Source organism: Mizuhopecten yessoensis, unplaced genomic scaffold, assembly GCF_002113885.1.
Source record: "Mizuhopecten yessoensis strain PY_sf001 unplaced genomic scaffold, ASM211388v2 scaffold3575, whole genome shotgun sequence".
In the NCBI taxonomy this organism is placed as follows: domain Eukaryota; kingdom Metazoa; phylum Mollusca; class Bivalvia; order Pectinida; family Pectinidae; genus Mizuhopecten; species Mizuhopecten yessoensis.
In genome coordinates, this window is record NW_018405113.1 from 1,413,145 (window position 1) to 1,426,057 (window position 12,913).

At 37.9% G+C, this 12,913-nt stretch overlaps 1 protein-coding gene across 2 annotated transcripts in view; it reads right to left on the bottom strand.

The window, feature by feature from the left end:
* Positions 1–12,913, bottom strand: part of LOC110447735 (vacuolar protein sorting-associated protein 13D-like) — a 68,448-nt gene that overhangs the window by 25,507 nt on the left and 30,028 nt on the right. For both annotated transcript variants that reach the window (XM_021493625.1, XM_021493628.1), the window contains exons 37-54: positions 12,576–12,807; positions 11,609–11,836; positions 10,589–10,740; positions 10,294–10,392; positions 8,437–8,676; positions 7,388–7,523; positions 6,722–6,894; positions 6,013–6,212; positions 5,601–5,665; positions 5,321–5,414; positions 4,847–4,996; positions 4,100–4,235; positions 3,602–3,742; positions 2,593–2,767; positions 1,830–2,034; positions 1,273–1,471; positions 912–1,091; positions 7–173 (exon numbers count right to left, since the gene is read on the bottom strand). In XM_021493625.1, coding sequence (XP_021349300.1) covers positions 7–173; positions 912–1,091; positions 1,273–1,471; positions 1,830–2,034; positions 2,593–2,767; positions 3,602–3,742; positions 4,100–4,235; positions 4,847–4,996; positions 5,321–5,414; positions 5,601–5,665; positions 6,013–6,212; positions 6,722–6,894; positions 7,388–7,523; positions 8,437–8,676; positions 10,294–10,392; positions 10,589–10,740; positions 11,609–11,836; positions 12,576–12,807 — 2,972 coding nt within the window. The remainder of the gene's footprint in view (positions 1–6; positions 174–911; positions 1,092–1,272; positions 1,472–1,829; positions 2,035–2,592; positions 2,768–3,601; positions 3,743–4,099; positions 4,236–4,846; positions 4,997–5,320; positions 5,415–5,600; positions 5,666–6,012; positions 6,213–6,721; positions 6,895–7,387; positions 7,524–8,436; positions 8,677–10,293; positions 10,393–10,588; positions 10,741–11,608; positions 11,837–12,575; positions 12,808–12,913) is intronic.

Sequence of the window (12,913 nt, forward strand, 5' to 3'; positions counted from 1 at the left end):
ACTTACAGGTTGGACAACTCCTTCTCATGGTAGCTAAACAGTAATGGGGTGACACTGCGAGCCAGCTCATGTTCCTCAAACTGTCCCGCGGAGTCAACCTTACAGCTCTCCTGACGGAAGATCAGTGGCAACCCAGACTTGTTCACCAACCAGTAGGCGGCCATGATGTACAACTGTGGGACACAGAATAATCATGTTAGCTACATTACATGGACTCAGATGTACCTCTAGGCGGCCATGATGTACAACTGTGGGACACAGAATAATCATGTTAGCTACATTAGATGGACTCAGATGTACCTCTAGGCGGCCATGATGTACAACTGTGGGACACAGAATAATCATATTAGCTATATTACATGGACTCGGATGTACCTCTAATCCAACAGTACTTCTCAATATCAAGGAATCTAGAATAAGGTTTTTATGTTTACAATACAACCAGCCTTCCTGGGAATTGAGTATGAACATAAAACAATTTAAGAAAGTACACATGAACGTTTCATGTTCTACAGTATTGCTTTGAGGTAAAGGGCATTAACTTGGGTTAACCCTTTCACCACTGTAGACCAAAATGGACTGATTCATGCAAACCAATGCATGGTAGAGTCTACTAAAGTTACATAGGGGTGAAAGGGTAAAGTGAAGTCAAGTAAGTTTTTCTATACATATGACCTACACTACCATATAGAATTTTTTAAGACTGGTGTACATTAAACTCCTTCTTAAGGAACTCCAGGAAACAGCTATAGTCTTTTTGGAAGGTTTTAATTATATTTCCCCCCAACATATCTTCTTGAGAATGTCAGGGTCGGGTCCACAATTAACTCCTTATCATTGTACTATTTTAATAATTGTTATACATGTAGTTTGAAATTGTTTTGACAGGCTGTGGTTCCATGCCAACTCACATTAACACAGCCTCCTTTCCGGGACACAATCCGTACGAACAGCTCTAGTTTTCGTTTCTGGCAGTCGAACAGCCTCAGTTTGACTTTGTAGTACGTTGTGTCAGGGGGTACGATCAGCTCTGAGCAGTTAGAGAAGTTTTCTAAGAAGATCCCAAGCTCCATGGCCTGACTTGGATCAGCCTGTACAGACAAAGCGATATCTATCAGGCATGTGACACTTCAATTTGAAATACCAAGAGTTAAATTTTTTGTCCAATCTTGACACTCATTTCTTACTTCATATCAATTAAATTCTTTTTTTTTCTTTCTTTCTTTTACACAAAACCCTACTGATTTGATCAGGATATAACCTCACACTTACCGCATGTAACGCAGCACTCTTGCCAGGTTTGACTGTCCCCGATATATCTGTGTCTTTAAGGTAATAGTTGAGGTCGATTGGCAGCAGGCTGTGTATGATGACAGGTGGTTTGAGTGTGATCACATGACCAGGTAGTATGGGCACTTCATGTGTGAAGTTCTGCTCAGGGTAGTGTTCCCTCTTCACTGCGGCACAGAACCTAATTGACAAACCAGAAATGTGGCTACAATTATGTCATAAACAGAATCCTCTTTAGGTTTTATATTTATTTTTTGTGAAACTAAGGTTTTGATTAAAATGAGAAAGAATGTGTAATTAATGGATTTTCTTCCAAATCCCAACAAAATTGTTTATTTTTTGAAAATAATTTATTGATATATTTAATAAAAATTATGAAGATACAGATTTTTTTTATATATCAATTTCATTCCTAAACCTGCTATTATATAATTCCAGTAATATCAATATTTCAGCCTAATTTGTATTTTCTACAGAATGTGTGGTCAGTAAAAACAAGTAAAAAAAGAAAATTACCAACAATACCTAGCATAGCTCACCTGTATATCCCTGCGACATCATATGTCTCGCACTTCATAATCTTATCTTTGATTTGTCCTGCCAGGCCAACATGCTGCCACTGGATTGTCTGCTTACAAAACTTGACTGGCCAATCACAGGGCTTCATGTACAACTGTGCCATGATAAAGGGTAGGGGAATGGGGACACTGCCTCCTGATGGTATTGGCAGGATCTCAACATTTCCTGGAAATAATAAAATAGAAATATTTCTATCATACACAGACACCAACATATGATATTAAGTCAAGCAAACAAACTTTTTTCTGCAGCTAACACAAAATTTATTTTAATTTTACTTGAGATATATGCAGCAAGCGAATAAAAAAATAATCCAATTTTATTTGTAACTGGATATAACAAAATTACATGGCCAGACTGCGATTTGAACCTTGGACCTCAGAAGTTTAGACAAATATTCGAAACAATTGAGCTACCTGGTCACCACTGATTGACCACTGGCCTGTTCAGTTATGTGGAGCAACTGGTACGTCCATTTTTAAATAAAACAATTTCGGGTATAAATCCTGGCAGACCTACAAAAGTTTATGCAGGCCTTGTAAGAATTGGTCAAGGCTAGCCTGAAAGCACCATCAGATTACTGGGTTCGACCTTATTTCATAAACGAACAACTATGGTCCAACTGGTTCAACCGTTTGGACCACCATAAACGTAAACAGCCCTGGTGCAGTTCTGCTACAAATGTGAAAACCAGACCTGGGATGTGTTAGTGAAGATACATACCCTCAAACTGTGTTCCAAGCACCATCTTGAGGTCGATTGTACAGTCAAGCTTGTTGACGACCATGAGTGCTGAGCGGACTGTGATGACTTTCCTGGCACTGCCCTCCTGATGCACATCAAACACGATCCGGGCAATCTGCTGCTTGGCGGGGTCATGGTTCGACTCAAAAGTCAACTATAAAGATAATTTGGTCATAATTCATTTCAAAATTTTTTTCCAGTAAAATTTGAACAAGAAAAATAGTGAAATTAGGATCCCCATGAAAACAACAGTTTTCTCGACAGTATTTTAACCCTTTCACCACTGTAGACCAAAATGGACTCACCAAGATAAATGTGTGGTAGAGTCTACTAAAGTTACTTAGGGGTGAAAGAGTTATACACTATTTACTCAAATGACCTAGGTGAAAATTCTAAAGAAATTCAATTTTAAATTGTTTCAAGAATGAATGGACATAATATACAATTAACAAAATACAACCTATAAAACACAAACATGATAGTGATTAACAGAGGTCATTGTATGTAAACGTGGTAGCTGAGAGAGTTGGCTAAGTATGCATAATTTGTTCTTGAGTTATGCTCATTTCAGGCTCATTTCAGTAGAAGCTCAATGTTTGATTGAGTAATTTTTGATCCATGACCATTTTAACAGTAGCTCAGAAAGTTTGACAGAGAACGTTTAACATTTTCTTGATCAAATTGAAGCTTACACAGTATAAGCCTACATAACCAGCTAACCTTAAATCTAGAAGAGTATAAATGACCCACTGTTAATCGCCTCTTTAACAAACAAACACCGAGACTAGTGCAGTGACGATGACCTCCCAATAATTGTCTCTTTTAACTGTTATCCAATCTCACACAGATTTTCAGCTAACCCAGACTGTTTTCGACTGTCACATTTCATGCCTAATATAAATTTACCGTAGTGTGCCTCTACACTAGATACATAACAATACCCCGATTCCTTCTAGGAAGAGTGCTATATTATGTCGGGAGAACTTACCCCTGACAGCCCTGTGGCAGACTTTGTGTCAGGCTCGGCGTGTCTGAAGTATACGCCAACCTTGTCCACCGTGACTGGGGTCACTCGGTGCCAGCCCTCAACTTTAACTCCGAGTTGATTGATCTGTAACTCATGACTTTTCTGAAAAACAATACCGGTATTAAATTCTTAATAACTGATTTTTAAATACAACATTTTTTTCCTAAATACATGTATTATGATTAGACATCAATTTGCATAGCTATGATCCACGTTCATATATAAACCTGATCCTGTCAATAAATATTGGTACCTTTTTAATTTCTAGGTATTTTGTATTGGAGGACTTTGTTATGCTTTTTCAAAATTTTGTTTGATCACCAATAAATTCTATCCTTATCAATGTTAAGATATCACTTCATGGAGAAAATTGAATGTGCATATACAAGATTTCCTTTTTAATAACAGATTAGGTGACCATGATCTAACCTTGTACTATTAGGTTAAGTGAGATCTAACCTTGTGTCTGATTTTCTCCTTCCTGTGGAACACAAAGGACATCTGTTGGCCCGGTTTAACCTTCGTCCACTTAGAGGCATTGATGTAGGCACTGCCGGTCACCTGTCCCTCATTAGGACCAGTGAGGCGGGTCGTCCTGATGGGTAAGAATATTCTTATTTAGTGCTTTGAACAAAATGTTCGTACACTCTTGTAGATACAGTATTAGTAATAGGCAATGTATTTTTTCCCCATATGGATACACTCTGAAGGCAGCAATAACAAATATGAGTAAGATACTGGAGGTTTTGATCTTCTTCATACTTGTAGCACTGGCCCAAGGATCATGAAAAGATCTTAAGTCTAAATTTGTCTTAAGTTTGGACTTAGCCAATCACAAATGACGTCATACGTGAAAAGTGACGTCATACGTGATTGGCTAAGCAAAAATTTAAGTCTACGATTGTTTCATATTCTCTGGTGCTGGAATTTATCTCTTTTATTAGTACATGTATAAATGATTTCACGCAGTTTTTTTACTTTCATGCATTTTCTTAAAGAATGGAAATTACCATGATAGTTTAAGTGTCAGAGTTTAAGTTTAAATTCCAATTTTCAATGCACCAGGTAATCTGAAATATGACATCATTTGGTTGTTTTTGTTGAAATCACATCTGAACTGAATAAACTGGGGGACCAATTATATTCATTTCATTTATGTACTGGTAGCTCATTGTTTTAGGGCAAAAAACGACCAGGCTGACTTACTTGGAGGGGTTTGTTGTGACAGTGTGGAACCAGAGAGGACAGCCAGTCTGATTATGGATGAGGAACGGCACAAACGGTATTCGGCGCCTCTGACTAGCCAAGGGCACAGGATCTTGTGGTGATCCGTTGGACTGAGTGACATTAGTGGATCTGTTATCAACAGAAAAGGTGGAACTTTATGCTTAACTATCATAACTTTACATTTGTTAACTGTACCATAAAATAATTTTATTGTCATATTTCTTTTCCTTTTAAAATCAAAAAGTGCCAACAAGAATCTGAAATTTTTCATGAAATGAATAACAACAAAGGACCAATTTATCTGAACAATGTTGATATTAGTTGAATTTTTAAGAATGCTAAAATCACATTTTTTTTCTTTCAAATTACATTACATATTTTTTTTTTAAATCTTCTCAATTTGAAGCTGAAATAAATTACAATGTTCATTTGCATATGCATTAAATGCCTTACATATGTTTGTAGTAATCCTCGGTCCATGTTAGCTTGGTCTTCCTGTACTGTTCCAGTAAGGCACTGGTGATGTTGATGTTCAACACATCCTGGGCTGCAATTGAAATTATTTTAATGTAGATTTACAAACAGTGTACAGTTTCTCTCACATAAGTTCCCTGATTATTAAGAGTAGGACAGAGACTAGCAAATATGCGTTACATTATTATTACTTTTACAAAAATGTCACAAACTTTTCACAACCATATTACAAAGTCACATTTTGAAAAGTTGTTCATACCATTGATCTGGAAATGTGTCTTTTCTTCATTATTTTTCACATATTTTTTCCACTCCAAATGGCACCTGTAAAACATAAAATACATGAAATTACATCATTGTACAACAAACATTGTGTTTCTGAACAAGAGGCCCAGAGGGCCTGTATCTCTCACCAGGATATCTAAGCAATCAAGGCAAACTATTCAGTCAGTGGGTAAGAAGAAGATGTCGCTTAAAGAAATGGTTGACGGACGGACGCCACGGTATGGCATAAGCTCACCTTGGTCCTTCGGACCAGGTGAGCTAAAAATGAGATGAAGGCAGTAGGATACCATACAAACAAAACTCAGTAATAATGCCTGTCCAGTAAAAGAAATATTTTACATCACAAGAACAGCTACAAGTTCCTGAACTTTTTATCACAGTCCTACCTCCACTGCTCTAAGAAGGGTTCCCAGCCAGACAGGGCCCGGTTGTAGAAATCACCAGCCATTTGGAAGGAAGCTGTACCCTCTTGGTCTTGACCAAGCCTCTGATGGAAGTTGATGGAACTGAACGCTATTTCACCAAGTGGGACATCCGAGTCCCGACAGTCGTCGATGAAACAGAGGCAGAGACAGTTGGCAATCAGCTGGAACAACAGACAATAAATGTTCTTTAACTTAAAAAGAACATAACATTGTACATTTACAGTGTTATCTTAATCCTTTAACAAACTTGACCCCTAGAGTAAAGCTGGCATACCTACCATGACCTTGTAATGACCACAATCTGCTGTTTGATGTTGGGGAGAGGGTATCTGCTGTAAGACCTGTGATGTCTCTATTTCACTCCCCTGGGGTGGGGCTGGGATACCTACTCTGAATAATATTAGGTCAGTGCTCTCTCTTGGGGTAGGGTTTGTGTAACTACCTTCACACCTGTGAGGTCTAGATTCTGCTGTCCCTGAGGGAGGGTTTGTGTACCTACCTTCACACCTGTGAGGTCTAGATTCTGCTGTACATGGGGCAGGGTTTGTGTACCTACCTTCACACCTGTGAGGTCTAGATTCTGCTGTACATGGGGCAGGGTTTGTGTACCTACCTTCACACCTGTGAGGTCTAGATTCTGCTGTCCCTGGGGTAGAGTTTGTGTACCTACCTTCACACCTGTGAGGTCAAGATTCTGCTGTCCCTGGGGTAGGGCAGGAACGTGTGTACAGTGTCTGGTTAACCACACGGCAGCTTCGTTCATGTCTCCATCCACAGCCGACCATGCTTTCTGACAGTCCTCCTTACTAAATCCAAGTTCCTGTAACTTCTGGATTTGGTGTTCTATTCAACACAGAAGTATTCAACATTACAAATCAATTCAAATAAGATTAGCATTCAGAATGACTTTATCTAATATAGAACAATTCACAGAACAATTCACGGTTTATAAAATAATCTCTCATTTACTTCAAAGCTGGTTGACTATTTTAATACATGGTATTCTCTGACAATCTGTTTACACTAAATGTCTATTTCTGTTCTTATCGATAAACATGTTGTCTTTTATGTGTATAACTGTTGGGAAGGTGTGATATAACATCTTTGTTTCCTGTATTTGTATACTGTGATGTATTTGTAAAAAATCACATTTTTTTTTAGAAAAAAAGAGACCTTATTGATGACAAGGGCATCTGAAAGGAAATTTAAGTCAAGACACACCCTTGACAATTACATTTTGATTTCAAAGCAAATGCAGTATATTGCTGATCTGATTTCATACATTAAAACTCTTTATATGAAACAGTCTGTTTGTAACAGAAGGTATTAAACTTACTTGGGTATTTATTGGACGTCTTCTGAGAATCCCTGTTCTTGGCCTGAAGTGCTTGTTTGGGTAATGAGTTTAATATGGCTAGAAACATCTTCATATCATGGTAGGACAACCGGATGTTCATTGTATTGAAAGAAACCTGTAAGAGTGAACATTATAAATTGGTATAAAAACAGTGTTTGGAAAAAAGTCTCTTCTTTATCACAAACTCCCAAACATTAAAGCATTATCATCATTGTACGGAATTCGAAAGTGGGACTATAAACTGTTGTATTATATTATTATAATTATGTATTATAAGACTCTTTCATGCCCAGGGGTGTAGGATAGGGAAATTCCACCCGAGGGTTTTGCAGAATTTGAAATCCTGAGGGTTGAATTTTCCTATCCTACAACTTTGGGCATGAGAGAGTATTTTTCTCTCATTCCAACCACCATAATATTAAAGCTCAGAAACCATTAAAATGCGTTTGGACTGGCTACCATTTTGAAAACATCAATTTCCCCCTGAGCTTTTTAGACAAAAACAAATCTGTCAGCCAGAATAAGCATACCCCATATTTGCAAACATACTTTGCGCAGAAAAATTAATCTCATCTTTTTAATGTGTACTGTAAACATATTATAAAAGGTTTTAATTTCATCACGTTGCCTTTTCAGCATTGCAGCATCAGAGATTTCAAAATTTGTGACTTCATGTCATTGTTGAGGCATTGTGACGTCACGTCATGTGAAATGAGGTGTAAGATAGAAATTTCCTACACCCCTTTCTTACCCTGGACAGCTCTATCTTACACACCGGGAAATGAGAGAATATTATATATTGCGAAGATATCCGTAGGTTTATATTGTTTTCAAATTTTTGTCCCCAGTCCCTGCTAAATAGACAGAACGACAGGGACCATAGATAAATCTCTCCTCTCAAAACACTGGTGGGACAATCTCTCCTCTCAAAACACTGGTGGGACAACTATATATATGCTAGTCGCTGTAAATTGGAAACTTGATATATTCAAAATTTCTTCTATCACTGTGTATTTAAACAACTTTACCTCGAGTACAAGAGCACGGTCCGGGGGTAGGGCTGCATCCAGTAGTCCCCCAGAAGGACTGGGCTTAGGCTCGGGTAGAGGATTAGCATTGAGGTCTATCGTGATGGTGAGAGGGTCGATGATGGACAAAGCTGTTTCCTCCTCGTTGACTAATGAGCAAGAGAACACTTCAATACTCTGGAGGCTACATGACATGAGCTTGTCCTGGGCCTTAGGGCGGTAACTCAGCATAGCTGTACTCTGGTGACAGAAAAAAACAGTTGTTATGAAACCCAATGTCTTGTCAGAACAAGAGTACCGCGGGGCGGAACAATATACGCCCGTCGAATGCCATATAGTGTTATTGTTACTGAAATGAACAAAGGGCAATAACTTTAACAAAAATCGTTGAATCAAAATTCTATTAAGGGAGACACAACTTCATATCATGATTATAATGTTTTAAAGAGATCCGTTGGAAAATGTAGGAGGAGATTGCCGGACAAAAATCAAATACTGAAATAAACAAAGGGCAATAACTTTTGAAAACAAGAGGCCCAATGGGCCTGCATCGCTCACCTGGTATTAATCTCACACTTGTAGTCTTAAAAGTGGACTTAAATACAGCTACAGGCAGAATATCGGTGTTTGATTTACAATAACCTATTAAAAGATTTAAACATGAAGCCTGTGTCCTTGAATGTCGAACAAGGACAATAGGTTGAAAGTGGGTCAATGTCATTCATTTGAACAAACTTGGTAACCCTTCATCCCAGCATGCTACAGGCCCAACATCAGTACCCTGGGCCTTTTGGTTATTGAGAAGGAGTGGTTTGAAGATTTTAAGACATTTGATCCCTGTGACCTTCAAAGTTGGTCAAGGTCATTCATTTGAACAAACTTGGTAGCCCTTCATCACAGCATGCTACTGGCCAAATAGCATCATCCTAGGGTTTTCGGTTATTGAGAAGAAGTTGTTTAAAGGTTTTTAACATATTTGACCCCTGTGACTTTGAATATATATAAAAGTCATTCTTTTGAACCAACTTGGTAGCACTTCATCCTAGAGATCGATTGAAAAATGTAGGAGGAGATTGCCGGACAAACAAAAGTTTACACCGGACGGACGGACGGACAACCCCATACCATAATACTCTCGTCAAAATTTGACGGGGGTATAAAAACAGAAAGACAAGACTCAAACCAAAGTATTATATACTACTGACTCAACCTTTGTTATAATGAACTCCTGATTATCTTACAATTGACAAGGTCTCTTAATGCAATCTTTCATTTTACTAATAGGAAAAGATAAATAACAGTGCTTAAATGCATAAAGGTGTCCTTAATTCAAACCATCAATTACAAGCATTAACCAGTCCATGCGAAATATGCCGGTCCGACGGACATGTCCGGTAAAATTTACTTCTCATCCGGCAATCGCTATCATAATTCCGGACCAAATGTCCGGCATGTTTTCTGCCTTAGAGTCATGTCATGATCACTTGGGCATTTTAAATGATCCTGTAATATTCAGTGCAGTTAAGTGCTGCGGTTACCTGTATTGACATTGGTAAAGTGAAGAAGTATGCTTCGTTACGAGACTGGGCTAAAAACCTGACAAAGCACGGCCAAAACTAAACTCAATTCATGTTTTCATTTAGTTATTGTATACTTCCAACATTTTTGCTAGTTTTTTTTTCATTTTCTACGGATTGGTAAGTATTTAAAGCTAACTTGACCGAAATGTCCTGTAAAAGTTGTTCCGGTCCGGCAAGCTTCGGATAATTACCTGACCAAATGTCCGGTAAGAACATTTGTATTTCGCATGGACTGATTAACAATATAAATGTTATTAATAATAGCATTACTCCTTACCTTGAGTATGACAGCATTGGTATCCCAGGAGGTGCTGTCCTCTACCACAACAAACTGTGTATCTGTTACATTGAGTTTAAATTCAAACGGCACCTCCAGCTGGAACACAAAAAATACTTATAACTGTAGAACATTGTTAATCTAGTATTAAGTAATCTATCTATGGCACAGCAGGAATCAAAAATTTGTTGAACGCGTATAATTCTATTAGTGGTTAAAAAAAAAGGAGGAAAGTTGCAGCATACAAACTATATTTATTTTATAATATATCTACAAAGAAGATATTGACACACACCTGTTCAACGATGGGCCCGCGCTTGGTCATGATTCCCTGGGACACAGTGAGGGGACTGTACGCACGAGACCCACTGGACATAGAGGCTGAAGCCTGGTCGTCTTCGGAAGCTCCTGACGAGTTCTGTCTCTCCACCTCACATGATTCTTGCTCTAAAGTGTAAATCAAATATCACTTATACCTATTTTTGCACAGAACCTACTGAAATTTATTCATAGGATACAAATAAATTCCTTTTTAAGTATATCTAATGCAAAGATTAAATCACAAACAACTTTACAATGTTACAGTATGGTTTAGCTTTAAATGTAATCTAGATGCTATTATCTTAAATTGAAGGAGTAATTTATATTCATAGTTCCTTTTAGCATCAACATTAAGGCAGTAAGCTTTACTGATAATCAGATGGATTACAGAAGATTGACTACATTTTAATTGCATGTCAGGCCTTCCTGCTTTATAAGACACAATCACTAAAAGTTACTTTTGGTTAATACAATTTTGAATAAAGAACCAGATGGCTCCTGAAACAGGTTATGTTCATAAAAAATTCACCGAAAGTCTATCTGGCATCTGGAGATAACCAGTTGATGGAGATAACCAGTTGATGGAGATAACCAGTTAAGGCCGCATTAAATTCCGTTTCAGTTCTTTAGTACATCTTCCATACTATAAGAACACATCTCTTTAATTACACCATATATAAAGACTTAAATCATTTATAAGCCTATAGAAAAGTTAACTAGAACACAGACAGGTCAGCAAGGGCCCCACCATATGACTGACCATTCCCCCAGGTCTATTTTTAGTATTAAAAGTGACCTTGACTTTAAGAAATTTTAAACTCATCTACATATATCACAGTGTATCATTTTATCAAATTTAAAAAAAAGATTAGTTTACTTGAGTCTGAGATGATCTTCAGAAAAGAAAATGTGGACAGACAGACATGGTGATAACTATACCGTATTTGCATCTCTGATGCAGGGCCCTAATAAACCTATATAAAACTGGCTCTACCTGAAGCGAAAGGGTCCTCAGGTTTGGTGAGCAGGAACTCCTGTAATGATAGGAACCAGTCAAACACACACATCAGTTTCATGTTATGAAGTAAGACCATGAAGCGATTGGACTCCTTTGTCGCCCGGTAGTGGAGTTCCATCTGGAGGCTGGTACTTGTGCTCCCTGGCTTCTGGCCATTCTGGAGGATTTTCTCAAACACATTAGGGCGAACATTGGCAGGGGCATCTGGATAGAAATATGTTTCAGATTAAAATAAATGTGTTACGACTGAATTTATATTTATGATAATAATAATAATAATTTGAGGTTCTTATATACCGCTTTATCACAACCTAGTTCGTAGGTGGTCTCAAAGCGGTTCACAAACTATTATCCGTGGTTATACTTATAGGGCCTTTGCAACCAGCCAATATCTTTCTNACAGCCAATATCTTTCTCCGCTCCCTGGGAAGCATACAGCCGGAGCTGCCATTTCGGCGCTCACAGCTAGCATTCTACAATTCTAGCACTGCCCAACCACATACTCATTTACAGCTGAGTAGACTGGGACAAGCTGAGCAAAGTATCTTGCATAAAGATACAACACAGTGCTGTGACATGACTCGAACCCGAAACCCTTCGGTCACGAGCCCGGATGGTTTCATTTTATTTCAAAAAGTTAAATTACTGCACAATGAATGATACGAATGGATAGAACATCATGCTTAGCCTCAACTAATATTTTCCAAATTGAATATTTTGAAATCTAATTAAATCAAAAGTAGCAGTAGGTATGTGTTAAAGATTACAAAGTTAATATAGGTAGATTCCCAATGGTGGCATCAACCATGTTCCCTTTACAATTGAAGTAGGACATTTATGAAATGTGTGTGTTGATCAAATTTACATTTAGATGTTGTTGGCCACTTTCATAATTTGTGTATTTTGACTGAAATATTTTTCTTGTTGGAGTTAAATCACATACCCCTGTATCTGGTATCGTAGATCGCAATCTCGTGGGACACTAAGTCCACATCCTTGGACTGGTCCGAATAGCTGTCAAAGGAGAAAGAAGAGGAAATGAAGTCCAACCTGGCTACAGAAGACTCTGGACAGTCTGACCCCTGTCCACTATGACACATCAGCAGTTCCAAGGTCACATTGTTGAGGTCAATGGTCAATGACATTCCCTTCCAAACCTTACCACTCAAAACAGTCTGAAAAATAAAAGGATTTTGTTTTTACATAGACATTTCATGAAATATGAATCAAACCCATTTAATAGTCACAATACAACTTTTTGATAGAGTTATTGTTATTCTT